The sequence below is a fragment of the Cibotium barometz genome, chromosome 26, assembly GCF_041138505.1.
Source record: "Cibotium barometz isolate CiBa-2024 chromosome 26, ASM4113850v1, whole genome shotgun sequence".
Classification (NCBI taxonomy): Eukaryota; Viridiplantae; Streptophyta; class Polypodiopsida; order Cyatheales; family Cibotiaceae; genus Cibotium; species Cibotium barometz.
Window position 1 is genome coordinate 48,239,682 of NC_141071.1, and position 21,436 is coordinate 48,261,117.

The 21,436-nt window shown below is 46.1% G+C and overlaps 1 protein-coding gene across 1 annotated transcript in view; it reads left to right on the forward strand.

Moving 5' to 3' along the window:
• The window catches only part of LOC147624050 (uncharacterized), a 41,518-nt gene that overhangs the window by 5,615 nt on the left and 14,467 nt on the right, over positions 1-21,436 (forward strand). Inside the window, exons 2-4 of the mRNA XM_086820714.1 lie at positions 15,012-15,963; positions 16,075-16,304; positions 21,311-21,398. Of these exons, the coding sequence (XP_086676840.1) occupies positions 15,220-15,963; positions 16,075-16,304; positions 21,311-21,398 (1,062 nt within the window). The 5' untranslated portion in view covers positions 15,012-15,219. The remainder of the gene's footprint in view (positions 1-15,011; positions 15,964-16,074; positions 16,305-21,310; positions 21,399-21,436) is intronic.

The following is a 21,436-nucleotide window of genomic DNA, read 5'->3' on the forward strand; positions in this document are numbered from 1 at the left end:
AGTTTGCATATAACAACACCGTTCATACCTCGACGGGCAAGGCGATTGTGGAAGGAGGGAAGAAGGTACCACCTATTTTGCATACAAAGGATAAGATCTTTGAGGCTGATCAGTATGTAGAGAATATGGATGAAGCTTATCGGAGAGTTAAGTTGGCACTCCAAAAAACTCAGCAAAAGCAAAAGAAAGCAGCAGACCGTCACAGACGTGCATTAGAGTTTGCATTGGGTGATTGGGTTCTTTTGCGATTTGAAAAAGCTAGGCTAAAGAAGATGAAGGGTAAAGAGCGCTTATTCCCTAAGTTGAGCATGCGTTATTATGGACCTTTTCAGGTATTGGAAAATATTGGTCAGGTGGCCTGTCGCTTGAAGCTACCAGATCACTGGAGGATTCACAATGCATTTCATGTGAGTCTACTTAGACCTTTCCGTGGGGATGTGCCTGAGGATGTATCAGATGAGGCTCAGCCGGAAGTTGAGGAACTTGATGAGGTTCTTATTCCAGAGCAGATACTGGCACATAAGGAAAGAAAGGTACGAGGTAAAGTTTCCCGTCGTTATCTTGTGAAGTTCAAGAACTATTCACCGATGGATGCGAAGTGGATGGAGGAAGGTGACTTAACAGATTCACCTCAGGTTTTGCAGCTTTATCTCGATGCCTTTGAGTTGGAGCCGACTCTTGTTACGGCTCATTCAGGTTCAACAGAGCATGGGTCTGGAGCATTGCCTGATGCTCAAGAGGGGGGTAGCACCTCCACTCCCTTGATACAAACAGGCTCAGATAACATCTAGAGGTCGCTTGTTGCAGCTTTTGTCTCACCCGAAGGTATTGATGGGTGACAGTACATCTGTTTATGGGACTTCTATGATATATGTGTACTAGTCACATTGGATGTTGTGGTTGTGTATGGTTCACAGTGGTATACAACTTGGACTACTACTACACCATTGGTTTGCAGTGAATGTTGTTACATATGCATGGCTTAGAGAGATTGGGACGCTGATCTTGCCATATTGTACATTTCACTTTGGATATTTTGCTGTATCACCAGATTGCAATCGAGGACGCTTGCCATTTTTCAAGAGGGGGGTATGTCATGACCCTGTGAAAGTGGAACAGCACAAGTGTGGGCATGGTGGTTGGTGAGCAAGATAAATATTAAATGATTCATATTTGAGGTGCCCGGACAAATGGTATGATGTGTGGACATCCTCAAATGTGAAGGGGGACCAAGGACTTTAATATTTTTAATGTTTTAACCTTGGGGTGGCCCCTAGGCATAAGTGACCCTTAGGAAGTTGTAATCCGAGATCTCGTCAATATATAGACCAATTAGAGTAGGAGACAAGGGGCAGCCCTGCTTCACCCCGATAGTGCTGTGTATGATCTCTAAGTCACCTCCTGGAGCCCGTACTCTGCCTGTGAGACTGACTCATAGAGTGTAATGATCCCCCACAGCATCTCTGTTGGCACTCCCATATCCTGCAGTCTCCTCATCAGTCTGGCCCGTGGGACAATATCAAAAGCTTTGCGGAAATCCACAAAGCAACAGTATATCCATTGTCCGTGAGCTCTCCCCTCCTCAATGATCCCTCGTAGTGTAAAGATATGATCTAGTGTGGAGTGCCCTCTCCTAAAGCTTGCCTGCCCCAGTGCTCTGAGTCTCTGCTCCTCGGACCATCTACTAAGCTCATGCTCCAAAATCGAACCATAAATCTTGGCCAAGGTGTGACCAATCATGATAGTCCTATAGTTGTTGGGGTCCATGGGGTCAGCTGCTTTCAAGATAGGTACAAAAGTATTCGATGACCAGCTGACGGGGAAGCCTTCACATAAAGCCTTGTTAAACATGTGAACCAGTAAAGGGGCTAGCATGTCTCTAGCATGGGAGAAATGCTCGGTGAGGAGTCCATCATGATCCTGTGCTCTCCCAGTCTGCATCCTCTCAATAGCATCTCTCACCATGCTGAGGTAAAAGAAGGAAGAGTGTGGGGGACGAGGTTCGGGTGGATGGGGGAGAGGTGGCTGCTCGGGGACATGGTAGAGAGAGGTGGCATAGGTGTGCCAGGTGCTGGGTGAAGTAATCGGAGTTGGAAGGCGATGATCCTGGAAGATCCTCCAGGCCTCCTTACAGTCCCTTCCAAGAAATAACTGGTATAGCTCCTGCTCAAGCCTTGCTAGGTAGGCTCTCTTCTTTCTCCGTGTGAGACGTCGAAAGATCACTCGTGCCTGCTGGTGAGTGGTGGATCCTAGTGCCATCTCCCGATGTAGACGGGCTCGGGTATCACGACATTCCTCGTCGTACTAGCTATTCTGTGGGACAGTCCCTCATGGTGATGTAGGGGTGGCTCTGGAGTGTGGGAAGGTGGCTGCAACGGACGTATGGAGGGTGGCTGAGAGGTGTGTAGTAAGCTCATCAAGTGGGATGTGGGGGTCGAGGTCGGAGAGGATGCGGTAGACGTGATCAGAGTAGATGGAAGAGGTCTCTCTGGTGAAGTGGTATCTCGAACGGTGATGGGGCAAAGCAGGTGGTTGCATGGTGTATCGGCATGTGAGTGAGAAGGCCAGGTATGCATGGTTGGCTGCAACACCGATGGGGCGAGGAGAGATGGTAAACTTCGAAATGAGTGGGATCAAAGAGAGGGATCCCATTAGGTAGTCCACTATACTAGCTCCATGTCTGAAGGGGTAGGAGGTGAAGGAGTTGGATCTAGGCCATCTAGCCAGGCCATTATAAATGGCTAGCCTATGAGCCCCGCTGAGGGCTAAGAGATACTCTCCATAGTCTGTGCGGGCTGTTGTATCCTGTGATGTCCGCTCCAGATCTGTACCCATCGTGTCAATCTCCTGGTACATGGGATCATCCGTCTCAAAGAAGGGTACCTGTGCACTTGCGGTGCGGGTATTGAAGTCTCCAGTCAGGAGGATGTCCCCTAGACTGGAAAACTTCATAATGTCACCATAAAGGGGTAGGTACGGGGACTCTCCATGGGTGGCATATTTAGGATTGGAGGGTGCAAAGTAACACACTGCAAGGTAGATGTCTCAGGCCCTCTCTGTCTGGATCCTCACCCACAAAAACCGTGCGGCCTCATCCCATCCGACCACCTGTATCACATGTTGAAGCTCCTCCCTGTATAATAAAGCCACCCCTCCTGACCCCCGGGTGCCCCCTGCTATGCGTGGGTGTGGGCGGTGAACAGACTTCCATTTGTATCCTCTCACCTTTGGAAGCCGACTCCCCTGGCACTGATGAGTCTGTGTATAAGACCAAGTCTCTCCCTCTAAATGTCTCCTCGAACAGACATGCATCTGTCCTCAAGGCGCCATTGCAGTTCCAAACCGCAATCTCTGGCTTGGTCTCATAGGTCTCGCACCGTCATTGAGCACGTCGCTCGGTGATGATCACCCTCCCATCTCGGTACATTGCCCATGTCCGTGCCTTCCGTGCATCCAAGATGCGTGGCATGCATTCCCTCCTGTGTGCCACCTGTGCTAGTGTGAGATTGTCTTCGAGGTAAGTCTTTTCTCCTTTTAGTGCCCGCCTTTTGGTAAGGAATGCTTGCGTCGCCTCCAACCCCGCAAACTTGAGGATGAGTGTGTTCCTTGGTGGGGTCCACTCTTATGGTCAACACTCACACACCATACAATATTACATGTGGCATTCTTATCTTGCCACAATATCTTGCATCTCTAGGGTGCTTTCCCACATACACACAACACCGCGATTACATCTCTCAACACCCCCTCTTAATCGAGGTGTTCCACAACTCACCCATCACCCATCAATGTAGCATTGCACAACCGCAATCGCTAGCTCTCAACACTCCCCCTCAATGATACATTGGTGTGCCCATCAAACAAACATGTGTGCGTGTGTCTACCATCTTAGACACCAAGTCCATTTTGAGCCGACTCGCTCACAGCGGAACCACTGAGTCCGATTTGAACATAGAAGTTCGGGTGGGAACCAACCCATGCGCATGCACCTCACACATGAATCGCTCATGCACACATTACACGACAACCATTTCGAGCTTCTAGGTGAGCTCAGGCAGGGCAACCCTCATACCATGATGCCATGGGTGAAATACACATACAAAGCATTTTGGCGAAAGCCGGGCAGTGAACCCTATGTGTGAACAACCTCTTAATAATTATTTTCACAATTTGTCAACAATGCTTTAAAATCATGTGAATGGGGGCATAACCAAAGGACAATGATTTGGTGGTGTGAATGTACCCTTAAATCATTTAAGGGTTTAAAGAACCAAAAAAAAAAGAAATTTAATTTCTTTACTTTGGCAGCCATGTGTGAGATTGCAGGGTAGCTTGCGCCTGCAACGCGCGTTGCACTTGGGTCAGATTCCAGGTTTTGACATCGTCTTCTCCAAACAAAAACTGTACTTCCATAGCTATTTCTTGTCACAGCTCTTCCCTATCTTGATTCACCGCGCATCTTGCGATAGTTGCCTTCCTTCACATCCCCGCTTCACTCTGATGCGTTCTCTCGCAAAAGCTTCTCATAGCCACCCAATACATCTCCATTTTCTTGCCTATCTTGACGCACGCTGACGGCTGCACCTCTCCTTCTACTTAGCATGCTCTCTGATTATACCACTATCTTCACGCTCCATGCTTGTGCGTAGAGTTTCCATAGCTGCTTGCTGTCGCCTCTTTAATCTAGCTTTCTTTTGCATTGACTGTTTGCTAATGCCAATTGTTCATGCTGCAGACTTTACTCCATCTCTGCTGATTTTGATAGCTCTTCACGTCCTGCTCATTTTGTCTCTCTAGTTCTCTGTTACGACCACCACCATAGCTTCCAAGCTTGACCTCTCTTCATTCTACTGCGGCCATGACTACTCTCATGGACCACTTCTTCACGAGCTCCTCGGTTGCTTTCTTGTGCTGCTAGTCATCGCTAACATCTGCTGCAAATAGCTGCGCATGCTTATCTGCGCTGCCTCACCAAGCTCTCGCTATTTCCAGAGCCATCCAATTGTATGAGAAATATTGGCTTCCCTTGCTCGCTGATTTTGAGGGTGGATTTACACCCACTGTCCATGTCACCTCTTCATCGATTCCTTAGAGGAGATGCTCACTCTTCTCTTTGTGCAGTTTTCCCAACTACCTCCTACCTTGAGGTTTACACAGCCAACAACGTGGCTATAGTGAGCTTCCCATTGTGCTCACAATTCTCATGCTCTCCTCTTGCATGTCAAAACTACTACACGGTTCCCACAAGAAACCAAGGTGCATAAATCATTGTGAAATTTCCCATAGCTTTCACAACTTTGCTCATATCCTTGAGCAACATCCACAAGTGCATCCTCTTCTTGATGCACACACATGTGAACTCCATTGAGTCTCCCATCTCACTTGCCATCATCTTGACAAGTATGCACCTCCACAAGAGCATTCTCCCATGCTCAATAACCAAAACATTGAGACAAAACTTCACAAATTACCTCCACAAACTTCTTGGCAGCTTCCTTGTTGACACCGAAGACTCCATAGTCTTCATACTTGCTGAAATCTTCATTTTTAGCTTCTTTGATGATGAGTAGGCTCTCCATGTTGCAAAACTCCCATTTGCAACTCTCTTGGGCAGCTTCTATGCAACCTCCTTGTTGCAAATCTCCTCTCAAATCCTCACAAATGCAAATCCAAATGATAATATGAGTGTGCATTTTTTTTAATAATAACTGAAAATAATGCTTAATCAAAGAACTCATAACCAAGAAATCTATACATAAATATTCACCATGACTGAGAGCCCACCCAAGCTCTGATACCATGTTAACAATCCTAATATGGGATTGATCATGGTGATAGACGCAAGATTAAGCATAAAACCTAAGGTGGATTAAACCACACTAAGAACTCCATAAGAGAGAGAGAGAGATTGCACACTCAACACTTGATCTCTATTGCATATCTCAAATGAACCATACAATGATATAGGCTCTCTAGCCTTATCCCACTTTACATGTCATCATCCATGTGGCACTTCCTTTTCCACTCTTTTGGTCAACACTCACACACCATACAATATTACATGTGGCATTCTTATCTTGCCACAATATCTTGCACCTCTAGGGTGCTTTCCCACGTACACACAACACCGCGATTACATCTCTCAACACCTCCATGCCTTGACGAAGGGGGTATCAACGATTTTCAGCTTTCTGCATAGTGCTATGGCGTCCTCTTTCGGCGAGGCTCCTTCCTTCCATCCCACCACGCTCACATTCAATGCCCTAATCTTCCTTCTTTTCTCCTCTTCAAGTGTGTCATTGATGATGTTTGGGGATGATGGTGGGTTCCGTTGCTTCTTGGCAACCTCAATCGAGCTGCCTGCTTCTTCCACTTGTTTCTGTGTCATCTTAATCACCTCAGCCCATGTGGTTGCCTCGTTTGCCTTCTTCTCCTCTTGTTCCTGGAGGGTCTTCAATTGCACTCTAAGTGTATTCAGCTCATCATTGAGGGATAGTTGAATCTCTCCTTCTTTGAATTGAGTACGTGCCCTCAAGGTCTCGTTTTCCACTCTAAGGGTGGCGACTTGGGTCTCCAGCTCCGTGATTGGTGAGGTGTGGTGGCTGGTTTTTGCGTCCAACATTTGGACCATTTCCTCCTGCATCTTGCTTAGCTGAGTTGCCATGTATGCCTGCATGTCCGCCTTCCACCTATCCATCTCCTCTTGCATGGAGACGCAACTCATGCCCAAGGTCTTCACTATCCTTGTTTCTCCCCGAGCTTCTTTTGTAGGTGCTCAATGTCAGTATCCTGCATTTTGCATACTTCTCTCATGGTGGTCATGCATGTTTTGATATGGGGGTTGCCGATCTTCTGTGAGCTTGCCCAAATCGAGCTGTATTTCCTCTCCTTCTCACCTCTAGTCCTTGTTGCCGACAAGTTGTCCATGTTGGATTGAAGGGGTCCCCCTTCTAGTACTGAATTTGCTCCTCAGCTGGTGGCCCCCATAGATGGCCAGCTACAAGTGGGGAGGCAAGTAGCAGCAGGTAGGTATGTTGCTGCCTTGGGGGCCTGAGCAAGGGCGGGTGGTGAAACGGTGGCACAGAGAGAGAAGGCGCACAGAGAGAAACGGGCGCAGAGAGAAAAGCAAAGAGAGAGAGGGCGGGTGGGGAAACGGGGGCGCGGAGAGAGAAAAGCGAAGAGAGAGAGGGCGGGTGGGGAAACGGGGGCACAAAGAGAGAAGCGAAGCGAACAGCAGAGAAGCGAAGAGAGAGAAGGCGCACAGAGAAACGGGCGTAGAGAGAGAAGCGAAGCGCAGAGAGAGAAGGCACACAGAGAGAAACGGGCGCACAGAGAAAAGCGAAGAGAGAGGGCGGGTGGGGAATCGGGGGCGCGGAGAAATGAAATGATATATTAACGTCTTTAAGAGGCCATAGTGGCCTATGAGACCAAAACTGAGAGTACATCTGAAGTTGGTGTCTCATCAAAGAGAACAAGACTAAAAAGTACAATAAACTGATTGTCCTACAGCAGAGACGCGAAGAGAGAGAAGGCGCACAGAGAGAAATGGGCGTAGAGAGAAAAGCGAAGACAGAGAGGGCGGGTGGGGTGTGATATGCAGCGGAAGTCTTTGTATTGGAAGATCCTGTCACACAAATGCTCACACCGTCTTCTGTATCTTGAGTTTCGTGAGTTTAGCAATCCACTTTAATACTTCAAACTTTAAAGAGATATGAGAACTGTACACCAGATTGGGTCCCAAATTACCCACTGAAGGGCCCCCTATCCCGATAACGAGATAGTATTTGCTTTATTACTTTAGAGAGAATGACTGTGGACTGTAGATAAGCCAAACGCAAGATCTCGGAGGATCGGAAGCCTGGCTGAACTGTACACGGCTGTAGAAACACCTCAATGAACTGATCTCGAGCCTATGCACTCTTCCCAAGGGCATGAGGAAGGGCTGCACACCTGAGGCTGAGAAAAGAAGGCGGTGGACTGTTCTAAGCTATGTTAGAATGCTGTAAATGCTTATGAATGCTGTGTTACCTTCACCTGAGGGCTGTAGCATGTATGGATGATGCATATAGGCGGAGGAACTGCTGTAGGGCCTGAAAAGGTGCTGAATACAGGCGCCTATGTCCTGAATGGCTGCGCCTAGCTCTGCAAGGACTGTAGTATGCTTGGATTGCTGTAGATGCTGATTGGAAGCAAAACGCAAGACCTCCTGGCCGGAGAAGCAAACGCAGAAGCTCCAATAGGGCTGGATTAGTCTAGGGCTGAAGGCGGGGATGCTCCTAAGACTGAGGATGAAAGTGCCTAGCTCACTGAAGACTGAATGGGAAACTAAGCCCTATGCAAGCCTATTTATACTAACTAGAGGCTGGTCAAGTTGGTATGCATTGTTCAACTGGTAGGCAACTTTAACTTCATGGAGACATCACTTAACTTCTTAACTATTGGAAAAGGACCAAAACTACGGAATGAAAGCTTGGGACAACGTTTACCCACTTGTTTCAATCTCTGTTTCATGATACGCAAATAGACCCAATCCCCTTCCTTGAAGTGGACATCTCGTCTAGACTTATTTGCCTGTCTGCTCTATGCTTCCTGAGCTGTGGTCAAGCGGTCCTTGACTGACTCAATGATCTCAGAAAATGCTTCCGTGGTTTTGTTAGCCTCTAAAGATGGAGACACCATTCTCGTCAAAAGAGAAGAAAAATAGCGACCAAAGGCTGCTTCATATGGAGTCTGTCCGACTCTTGATGAATGAGTGTCGTTCAAGATAGCTTGGAAGATAATGTTCCCATTTGGACTGCTGGTCATGATAGTATGACTTGAGAACATCAAAGGCCAACTGGTTATAAATTTCTATTTGGCCATCTGTTTGCGGATGGAATGCACTAGACAACTGCAACTTAGTTCCAAAGTTTTCAAATAATGCCCTCCAGAAATGCGAGGTAAACTTGGAATCTCTATCTGATGTTATGGTGCTAGGCAAACCACAAACTGGATACCATGCTTGAGAAACAGACGGGCTACGTCCTCGGTAGTGGCCATATGCTTGCATGGGATGAGCATGCAGAATTTACTAAAGCGATCCACAATGGTAAAACACTGAGTGTTACGGGATCTAGTGGATGCTGGTAGAGGCCCTACAAATTCCATAGATATGTCGATGAAAGGGCCGTCGGGGATAGGCAAAGGTTGAAGTAAACCTGCCTTCTTTGTATGGGGAACCTTGACTTTTTGACAAATCTTACAGGCTTGTACATGTGCGTAGACATCACGCCTTATCTTTGGCCAATAAAAGGACCGTTCTAATTTCTCGAGGGTACTGTTGATACCCCTGTGTCCTCCAACTAAGGAGTCATGGGCATCGGGGAGAAGAGCGGAACGCTTTTCCCGAGTAACACAGAGACGGTTCTTGTAGAACAACCAACCGTTCTGTACTGAATAGCGGCCAGGCTCAGAATTGAGGGCCAAACTGTACTGAGTACCAAACTCAGGGGAGTCGACATATTGGTCTTTCATACTATCTAAGTCCTTCCCCGTAATTTCGAGAATGGTAGATTCGTGGACTGCTTGGATGCTAGACTTTCGACTAAGAGCATCTGCTACTGGGTTATGCTTACCAGGGATGTATTCAATGATACCTCCAAACTGTTGGAAGATTTGCCACCTGGCTTGCTGATCACTCCATTGGGGACTTGGCATAGTCTGAAGCCACTTAAGTGCTTGGTGGTCTGTTTTCACTGTGAAAGCCTGTCCATAAAGAAAAGGCTTCTGTGATCACACCCAAAAGCTCTTTGTCATATACCGAATAATTCTTTTCGGCGACATCCAACTTTCTACTGTAATATGCCACGGGTCTATTGTCCTGCTGGAGGACTTCACCTATGGCTACATTACTGGCATCGGTGATGACCTCAAAAGGTTCGTCCCATGGTGCTAACTTTAATACGAACATAAAGGAGTGCTCCTTCTGCTCCCTTTTGCGGATAGCTCGTCTGGCCTGGAGATTCGAAATCAATGGGATGCCAAGAATGCTTCTATCCCCATGAATCATGACAGGCTCAGGAAAACCTTTACAAATAGTAAAAGTGTCCTGCCCCCAAACGGGAATAGGCTCATACTTACGGAACCACTGAATTCCTAAGATCATGTCATACCCTAAGAGAGGTGAGACGATGAAATCTCGTTGAAATGAGGCCTTCTGAACTTCAAAGGCAAATTGCTGTGCCTTCTGGGAAATGTGGGTGCGAAGACCAGGTGTAAACCCGTCCACATCCAGATGATATGGGACTAATGTGCAGTTCAATTTATTAGCCAATTGGGGAGAGATGGCGTCCTCAGAACTACCCATATCGAAAAGAACTACAAACTGCCGGCCCTGGGCACAGAGAGCCATAAGCTCGGATGAGGCTCTTCTGAGTAGCATCGCTCTCACCCTCCTGCATAGCATCAAATACCACGGATGGCATAGGATGCATAGAAGGTAAAAGTTGAACTGCATTTGAGGTAGTAGGCGGGGTTGGAGGAGCTGGGGAGGCTGTGGCAACTGTGGCAACTGGAGCTTTGGCGACTTGTGCCGCTTGCCATTTGTGGCAATCCTTCTTACCATGCCCTATAATATGATAGAAAAAACATCTATTTTCTGACTGGTACTTCCTTTGCTCCTCTGGAGGAAGATAACCTCCAGTAATGCCTGCTTTAGCCTTTTCATAAGGGGTTTTCTTAGGTTCTTTATCTTTCTTACCCCCTGAACTGGAGCTATTACTGCCGTCCTTCTTAGCATCTTTAGAAGACGCGTTACCTTTCCCTGTCTGTGCAGCTAATTGCTGCTGCCGGGGTTTGGTACTGGATGGAGATGACTGCTCGGGCTTGCCCCCGTTTAGCTTCATTTCTTCATTTTGAGCGAGAGTCAGAGCCCGGTTATAAGTACTTGGTTCAAAGTTACGAAGTGTGAACCGAATGTTAGAGTCCAATCCACGAATGAATTGCTTCATCTTAGCCTGCGCAGATAACCCTAACTGCTGTGCTAAAGTAATAACCTTACCGAAAAACTGAAGCACTGGGGGATCCGTTCTGTTTGAGTCCATAGAACACGTCTTTCAAACCGGTCATGTAATGGGGTGGGAGAAATCTGGTCTTCAGGTCATGGACAAAGATGTCCCAGTCAGAGGCTGTGACACCTGTGGCCTGGTCTGTATGAATACTGGACCAATGCTGCCACCAAGTGACTGCCTCACCAGTGAGATGGGGAGCTGCTAAGTGGACTTTATCTTGTGGATCTGTGATCCTAGCTAATGGAAAATGAGCATTAAATTGATGAATAAATTGATTAATTGATGAATGATCACACTTACCATCATACTTACTGAAGTTTGGTTGATTGCGAATGACGGTGGTTGATGCTGCTGGTGACACCTATGACTGGGGAGATTGAGGAGAGCTGTTGATACCTCAAGTGTATGGCCTCCTTTTCCCGTTGGTGCGCGAGTAACATACGTTCTCGATCAATCTCACGTTGGTGTTCCCGAGCGGCGAGTTCAGCCTGACGCCGGTCTTCATCGATCCTGCGTTGGGCTTCCTCATAGTCTCGTCTTTCTGCTTTTTCTTCTTTCCTTCGGGCCTCATCATCTCTCCTTTGTTGTTCCATCTGAAAGAAGAGGGAGATGTAGTTGGGTGCTGCATGCTGGAGGTGGAGAAGGACGTGCTGCTACTGCCTCCAAGAGTTGGAGGTCTGTTGCCTCAAAGATCTGGCGTAGGGAATGTGGCTCTTTGAATAAAATGGGATCTCTCTCTCTGATGGCTGTATATGCTTTGCATCTGCATACATAATGCTCCTCACTCTCCACCTCCTCTCTGCACAATCTGCATACCCTCTCCTCTCGGGGGATCTGTGCTGCTCTGCTAGTCTCGATCTCCAATCGATGTGATGAGACTCTAAGCTGACCAATAGCTACTCGGGAGCCGTGTGGTAAAAAGCCCTCCATGTATCTAGGCCTCTCTATAAATCCATCATCAGTGATACTCATGAAGTGATCTCTGTAGTATAGCATCTTCAGTGGAAGAGGCTGTGTAGGCGATATCCATGTCTCTCGTGTATAGACTCACTCTGGCCTGATCAATCATACATCTCAAAGTGAATACATGGTCAGTGGTAGAGAAAGCTCTCCTGAAGCCTGCCTGCCCTGATGAGTGTAAACCTGGTCGCTCAGCATATAAGCTAAGCTCTTGCTCCAACACTGCACCATAGAGTTTGGCCAACACGTGGCCAACCATAACCGTCCTGTAGTTGCTCGGATCGAGCATATCCCCTGTTTTGTGGATCGGCACAATGGTGTGCATCGTCCACTCCGCAGGCAAACCCTTTGCTAGTGCCCTGTTAAACAGGTGTGCAAGAAAAGGAGCCAAAGAATCTACTGCATATATGAGATGCTCACCCTGTAGGCCCATATGGTTGGCGGCCCGTCCATGCTGTAGGCGGCGGATAGCTTCCTTTACCATCGAGTGGGTAAAGACGCTAGTTGTGGTAGGTCGAGGCTCCTGTGGCTGAGGTATAAGTGGCTGCTGTGGAGCATGGTATAGGCTCTCTGCATATGTGTGCCATGTCTGTGGGTCTACAATGGGTGTCGGTGTCCGGGGCTCTCTGAAGTGCCGCCATGAGATAGGGCTATCTCTACTCATGAGTGAAGAAATGGAAGATCTCTAGCTCCTATATCTCTGCGAAGGCCCGCCTTTTGCGGCGAGTAAGTCTCCTCATCTCTCTCCTTGACTCCTGCTCTGTGATGGCTCCCAAGGCTCTCTGTATGCGGAGCCGTGAGTATAGGGCTCTGCAGTCGTCATCATACCATCTGTTCTGGGGCATAGTCCCAGATCTCGCAGGCTCTCCTGAGTGGACACGATGTGGGAAGCTCTGTAATGCAGCCGCGTGTAGGAGTGATGCCAGCTGGGCTACTGTAATGATATCCATAGGTGCCAGGGGATCCATGAGTAGGAGACCATCCTCTACTATGCCAGTGTATATGTCTGCCATGTCATGTGTGAAGTAGATGGTAGTGTGTGGCGTCGGTATGTGGGGGGTTGGTAATGTTATTGGTATAAGGATGGAAAATAAGTTTACCGCATTTGTAGTGTAGTGGCAATTACGATAAAAGAGTCACACAATGATTGCCACGAGAGAGTGAAGATCGGCTAAGGAGTATCTCCTTGTTTATCTCATCATGGAGGGCTAAATTGATGGGGGAGTGGGGCTTCATATGGTAGCTTCCTTGTCTTCGACGATTTGGGGTCGTTTGATGTGGGGGGTGTGCCCTCAATCACGTTGGTGGCCTCATCCAACTTGGTTTTTGGAGATGCATTGTATAGCCCTATAAAGAAGGGCTCTAGTGTATCACTTGAATATTGCCCTACCTTGTATGGAGTCCATTCCTACTATTCATGGCTTGATTGAAAGAGGATATGACGTGCGGTGTATACAAGAGAACACTCACAAGAAGTAAGATCTTTCACATCAAAAAATTTAAAACTCAAATTGCACAATAACAGAGATACAAAAGAATACATATTGAAGCGATGCAACAGATGGCAAAGCTCCATACCCTTGTGCTCCTAGGAAGGGAGCTTCAATGGCTGATCTGGAACTGCTAAGTCGGAGGCTGTATGCTAGTCAAAGCTAGGGAGTAAACTCACCGTGATGTATGGCTGATCTGGAATTGCTAAGATGGAGGCTATATGCTAGTACAAGCTAGGAAGGAAACTCACAGTCATGGCTGATGAACTGTGTAGAGAAGGGGCTGGCCATGTATCTATATAGGCTTGTACATGCAGTGCGACTGTGACATGTCCATGTAGGTCTGCAGCCATAGTCGGTGCCACCGTCCACGGGTAGACTCGGCCCATAAAGATGCTTTATAAATTGTTACGGGGTTTCTCCATCTCCTATAGCCATTTGGGCTCATCTTGGGTCCCGTTCGGGCCTTGCAATGTGAGGACATGGTATCCAAGAGTAAAGTTTACTTAATTCATGTGTGGACCATTATGTGATAACGGTCCACTATAGCAAGCCTATTTGGCAGTGTGCCAAATACAATCCAAGATGTCTCTAAACCATCTGACCTCCTTTGCATAACGGTCCACTATAGCAAGCCTATTTGGCAGTATGCCAAATCCAATCCAAGATGTCTCTAAACTATTTGACCTCCTAGGCCACCATCCCATGTGAATATGGCAATGCCGGCGGGTGCTTGTGCTGCCCATTCCTCATAATGGGGGCCATACAAACATGAGCTAGCCAGTGCCCGGACAATACAATATGAGGGTGGAGCATTGATATCCATTGTAAATATGGGCTACTATCCCTTTTGCCGCTGCTCATGGATTTGTGTCTTGACTCTCAACTCGAGTAGGAAAAGGCCTAGGCATTGTTTGTGAGGACTCTTCCTGAAAAAGACAATGGTAGTAACTTGAATTTTTTTATGTACTGGGCAGAGGCTCCTCCGTCTCGGTCTCAAGTGACAAAGTTGGTAGATGCCTCTTCAGAGTGTAAACCCATGTCTCCACAGCTGCTTTGTGGGGAAGAACCTTGAGTTGGCCAAGGGAAATGTCTAGTATGCACGATGTGTGGCTGTATGTAGTCAGGTCTGGACTCTGGACAAAGGCAAACCTTAGATGTTTACGAAACTAATCACGAGAGAGTTTGGTCACAAAAAGGCTTTTAAAGGATAGAAATGCCTGTGAAGCTCTTTTGGAGGGACAAGGTGATCCCATTGTGTGAATCATTACAATTCACAAATCTTGAGGTCTTATTGGTTTTAAAATTCTTGCAAGGCATCTGAAATTAACCAGAATCTGGGCTAACTGATTACCTGCCTGTGGCAGATGCGTGTGTGTGCATGCTTATGCAATCCTCATATGTGTTAACGTTTATTTGGGTACTACAAGGTTGCATTGGTTTATATGATAGCATTGATTATTTGGTGGTTGCAAACTCTTGAAATTGACATTTGATCTTTCTGATACTGCAGATTTGTAGTATCAGTAAACTTTGTGATTCTTGGACAGTGCAAAATTGCTATTATCTCCAGCCCACACACAGAAGGGCATATTACTATTCACAATTTGACCATACAAACCAGGGATAAGGTATGCCCTTGCCGTTAAGTTCTTCTATAGCATGGGTGGGTGTTGAGGTCACAGCAGCCCTTTTTGCATGAGAACCCAGGAAAGGCACCGATGCCTGCCCAGCTGTCCTCTAATCTTCAGCCATACACTCCCTTGATTGAAGCAAGTACTACTCAGCCAGAAGCACCAATGTGTAATGAGCAAGGGATCATCGATTTGCAAGATCTGAAAGTGCATGTGCAACTATCAAGTCCTGGCATCTCTAATACATCATTAAAATCACCAACTGCAAGCCTTCAAAGACCAGAGACAGTTCCATGTGCAGTTCCTCCATGTCGTACAAACTGGCATCAAACACCCTTAGAACAAGCTCAATCAGAGGATTCTCACAGTTCTCTCGACATCCCCTCTTCTTGCAGTGACTATCATGACCAGCATGGTGATCTAGATAAAGTAGTAAGGAATTTTCAAGGAACCAAAATGTCAGCTACAGAGGGAGAGTCACACAACATTCTCACCTGCCATGGATCACATGACCCATCTGATAAATTCCATACACCGGGTCGGCCACAGGTTCAATGCACTGTGAACCAGGAGTCGTATGAACATCAAATGGGTCCTTTGTGGGCGCCATCTGTGACACAAACTTCAATGGTGCAAGGCAGTTCAATGCTTAAGACAACAAACATGACGACTGTTGCACTGCAGGCAAAAAGGCCCTTATGGAGTGGCACTTCAACGATGGAAAATGGGGCTAAGAGTAGTGTGCGCACAACAAGCTTGTATCAGGATACAGGCCCTTCTTTACAATCAAATAGAGAGCATCATTGGAACAGTTCACAGGCTTCAAATGAGGTGGTTTTCTGACTTCAATTACAACACTCTCTTTTTAAGACCCTATGACTTTAAAATATATAATCCATGCAGTAATTCATGTTTTGGAAATGCTTATTACATATTGTGCAGATTGGAAAGTCGATGCAAGTGATTAAGGCAAGCCCTATGACCACAGATACCATAAGTTATCTTCAAGCTACAGCTATTCAAACCAGGCCTTCTTCAACATCCAGTATTTATGCTACAGCAAACTTACCAGGGCAATTCCAAACACAGACATCAAATAACTTGCCTGTAGCTTTGGGGCTAGCAGCTCAGAAAAGAGTTGGGGATCCTATTTCTTCTGCGCTGCCTCCAAGGTGATCTGTTTTTCTCTTGGCACATTAACCTCAGAGAGAAGGTTTATTTATTTTGGCACATTAACCTCAGAGAGATGGTTTATTTTATTTTGACATAGATGATGTAAGTTAATGGGGTTAACTTTATAGTGCATGCTAGTGCAGTAACATGCCCTTCCCCTGTTCTTTGTGCACGCTGGTTTCTTGGCAGTTTTGCTCTTAGTTTGGTTGTCTAGAACCTCTAACATATAATTTCTGGTTGCTTAGATAGATATATGTGGAGAGCTGCTCATAGGTTTCAGGAGTCAATTTTATGTTGCTAGTAAAGGCCTGTCTCACTTTAGTCATGTTCTGTCTGCACAGTAAAACTTGAGTGAAGTTGCTGGCAGAGTTACCCCTCCACTACAAGTCTTTAAAATCCCTCTCTTTATTGATTCTCAATTGCTGCATCCCCTACCAGGCTACATTTTGGCCTTTGTTTGTGAAGCTAGATGCACAATGTGCAGTCTTCAATGTCTTTTTCAGTCTTCAACGTCTTTTTCAAAAGGCAATCTTTCTTTATTGTGTCTAGCTAATAATTGTTGCTGTGGTTTCACAGTGCTAGATGCTCCTTAAATCCATGGGCATTGAGGACTCACTCTCCGAGGTTTGAATATTGTAATAGATCAAAGATTCTAGAAGTCATCAAGAACATGTAGAAACCTGCTTAGAAGTGCGGATGTGTGACACACCTCTCATAGATGCGTTTTACAAGCTGGTTGGGCCGCTCACGACATGCTTGTACTCATAACAAGTATTGATCTTTACATGTGCCAAGGTTTGATTTTTAATGCTTTGCCCCCTTTGTTCACAAATGCTGCCCAACCTATGCCCAACAGACTGCCATGACTTGTCTCCCTGCCCAGGCCTTAAACCTGAGGCATCTCTATTCTGAGCTGACAGAAGACCAGCCAAATTATCAAGATGGTGGGCACACTAGTCAGAGGAATGCGAGAGAAGATTTTTCCAGAAATCTCCAGCTGCTGGCCCCTGCCGGTAGCCTGAAATGCCAGCTTGTGTTCGCAGAAGAATACCATCCCTTGACGATCAAACAGCCATTGGAGTGACATTCACGTGTTCTGAATGTGTCACTTTGAACACATGATTCCGCAACTTCCCAATTGGATGCTCCACCATCAAACAAGATGGACACTGGTTGGTGCCCTGGTACATCACACTGTCAGCAATGGAGATACGGCCTGACCTAGTCACAAGAAAGGCAGCTGTGTTGTGCTCAGGGATGTTGCTGAAGTTGTAATCATGAGAAATGTGTGCTGAGGAACCTTCTTTCTCCTTGCCCTCACCAATTTGCTTCTTCAGGCGGTTTGGGCAGAACTTGCCAGTATACTTGGTAGAGTCATAGAAGCATTGCTTGGACCTCCTCTTCACTACGAGCTTAACAGGGGAAGGGGGGGTGATGAGGCTCCCCTGCTAGTTTTGGCCTTGCCATTTTTGGCTTGGCTTGTCCTATGTAACATGCTAATTATGGAAGCATGCTTAATGATGATTAATCAACGCTAACCCTGTAGACCATCAGAGTGTGTGCAGAGAGTAGAGAATGAACTTATTCAAAGTATTGATCTTGAACTTGGCCATTGTGCAGCTTTAACAGGGCCCTTGTAACACTAGCGGGGGTGAAAAGGATAGATAGGTGTCGTGCGTGCTTCTTTTATCACGAGGAGGAATTTTGTTGAGAGTGTTGCTCCCTGTGCCTTGTGTCATGTTATGGCATATGCTAATGTGCAGACCGCTTGGCGGGCCCATTTTCCATTGACTTTGGTAGACAAGTAGGTAGAGGGATTTAGCATAGGTATGACCACGAGTATCAAGTTTGTGGCTTGCAGTGCTAAATAAGTCATTGAGGGCACATAATTTGTGCGGGATTTCATGGTTGTACCTCTTGTAGGAGTAGATTTGGTTTCATAAGCTCCATTCAAACATTGACTAGGAGCAACACACTTTTCGGATTCTCCGGAATGTGTCCAAGGCTCTTGATCATCAAGTGTGAGCCAAGGATACTGTCACCATTTGGTCCATCTCCATTTCTGGAGCCACTTCTATGGGACTGTCACTCCATAGAGCGGCCATATTTGTGCCATGTTCATATGGGGCTAGGCCAGTGTCCCATGTGAAAGGGCCAATTTTATGGTGTCACATGAACGGGAGCTAGATCAGTGCCACCACCCGTGTGTGACCAGTGCTGCGTCACATAGACGGGAACCAACTTCGTGCCACCCGTGTGTGATTTGCTTCGTGCTGTATGGACGGGAGCGTGTTGGTGCCACCCGTGTATGGCCAGGATGGTGTCTTACCTATGGGATTGTCACTCCATAGGAAGACCAGGACATATTTATTTATATCTGTCGAGCCAGTTTTGTGCCCAAGAGGAACCTCTTGTACAAGTTTCATGAAAGGGAGTTTTCGTCCATTATTTGTGCACATGCATTTATGCCTGCATGCATAAATTTGTTTTTGTATGACTTATTTGCATATGTCTGCCCGATATGCCGTGCCAGTATACTGGACGACGGGGACGCCCCCAATGTACCGTGGAGTGCTGTTTGCTGACTTGGTGGTGTGGTGTGTGAACAGGTGGTAAGTATATTTCGTTTTGGCCTTAAACTAGAGTGAACCTTAATGTTTATAAGGTATAGTGTTCACACCCATTTTAAATAGGGGGTGGACATTTTCTTATGAGGGAGGGGCCCAAAGATAATAAGTTGAATAAGGTTTTAATAACCCTTAAATAAAATCCTTGCATGGAACTCTTTTGGAAAGAAGCCACGTGTGGGTTGGTGGCATCTCTTGCCTTCTCCACGCCTGGTTGCAATCGGGTTCCCTCTCCATGTCTGGATGCGCCCACCTCTGCCACGCTTGTGTACCTGCTCCTTCACGCCTCCTCTACGCCTGGATACAATCACCTACTTGCTGCCTTGTGTACCTGCTGTACCACTTGCAGTACCTGCTCATTTACTTCCTTGTGTACCTGCTGTACCACATGTAGTACCTGCTCATTTACTACCTTGTGTACCTGTTGGTTGCCCATGAGTACCTGCTGGCTGCCCACGTGTACCTGACAAGTACTTGCTGGCTGCCCATGTGTACTTGACCAGTTGCTGCAACTGTTGGCTGCCCACGTGTACCTGCTGGCTGCCCATATGTACTTGCTGTACTTGCCTTGTGTACCGGCTGGTTGCTTTGTTTACAGTAGCTGAAGCTTCCATTTTGGAGTACAAAACAAGGGAAATGGTCTTCACTACTGAGATTTGAATTAAAATCCATGCTAGGTATTTATTTCAATATTTTATCTCAAATTCAGATAATAATTCAAGTTAAATGCTGTTATTTCAAGCGTTGTGTAGGTAAGTTTCTTCTCTAGTTCCATACACTCTAGAAGATCATTGGGAAGAGGTTTCTCCCATGACTTCCCTGACCGCGTCCTCATTTATAGAGGAGCCAGTGAAGGTCAAGAGGGTATGAGGAAAAGCCAAGTACAAAGCTTAATTGGGAGAACCGGAAACGTTCCCTCTGCGGTGTACACTGCTATCTGTTTGTGCATGGTCCTGGAAGACTAGTGAAAGGCAAGTGTACACCCAGTGAAGGTGGGAATGAGCCTGTGATTTAAGGCTACAACGACCAACACTTTCTTCATCGGTTTGAACCAGATTTGTTTGGTTGTTTGCACTCCCTAGTGGGGGAATCTGGCCTTTCAGGCCCATGTCACTTGTACAAATATAAATACTCTAAGAAATACAATAAGTATTGAGGGGGGGGCTGGCCCTTTCCGGCCCCAGTGCTGGTGTCATTTGTATTTTTCAGTATTTCCAGTGTTTGTGTTGCTGGTGTTGTTTCCATTGATTAATAATAATTAGATTAAGTGTTCTAAATATGTGTATATTGTCTTCCGATCTGTAGGCCTCCTTTAGGGAGTGGTCACAGATATCTAACTTTCCTCTCATAAGCCACATGCAGGCTAAACGAGAGATGGGGAAAGGCACATATTGTGCAGTGATTTATGTTCAGAAGTATATAGCATGCACATTCCTAAAAGGTGAATTTGGGCATGTTCCTGGATTCATCTAGGTATATATATATATATATATATAATATTGAAACCTATAACAATGCCTGTAGGTTCTAGTCCTGTTTATTTGGTTCTTTCTACATCATCAGTTTTAAAATCAATTCATGTCATGACAATTTGTTTTGGCTCTCTTCGGTCATTGCAGCAGTTCCATCACTGTGAGGGCTCTTTTCTTTTTTGAGGAAAGTCTTTTTTGGAAACAGAATGTAGCTTTTATCAAAGCAATATGGGGTGTGGACTGGCAAGATCATTTCTTGCAAAGATACCACAATTATGGCCTTGAGAAAGTGGATGGTTTCTCGTTGAAACAAGCTAGCAATATGATTAAGCTATCCATTTCTTTGACAATGTATATATCATAGTTTGCTTTAATTGCTGGTGATTTAATTAGTTCAGGATTTGGTGCTGATTCTTAGACACCGGAGGGGAAGAGTTTAGTATTTGCCAATGCATCTTGATTCTTTGGTATCCTGGCTATTAAGGTAATTGTAGTCAAGCCAGAGCCACTCGACTTTGCCAGGTAGGAAGTCTCAACCATAGCATGGAACATAAGCCGTCTCAAGTCACATGTTACATATGAATTTAGAGGAGCCCAAGATGCAGCAGCAGGAATTGCCAATTTGGGCAACTGAATTATCAGATATTTTTGTTGTTTCGAAAAGCTAATTATTGCGGACCACGTTACCAACTCATTAAGCCTCCGTTTCGTTAATAACTCTGTGCATGGAATTGTGTAGGGCCTGGCTTTCTGAATTTTAGTCAAGCTTGCTTTTTTGGGGGTGCCTTAAGCAAGCTTTGTTTTTGGTTTAGTGACACCTGCAAAATCTAAAGTACAGTATCAGCTCAAAATGCTTCAGACATTGAGTAAACTATGAACAGAAATACAATGTTTGTTGAGCTGCAGCAAAAAGCAGAAGCGGAACGGAGATTCTTTGGATCAAAGTTTTGATCAGATGAATGATGTTATGGCTGTAAGTGGTGTAAATCTGGGGGTAAGTCTCTTTGTCACACAGATTTGATAACCTTTGCA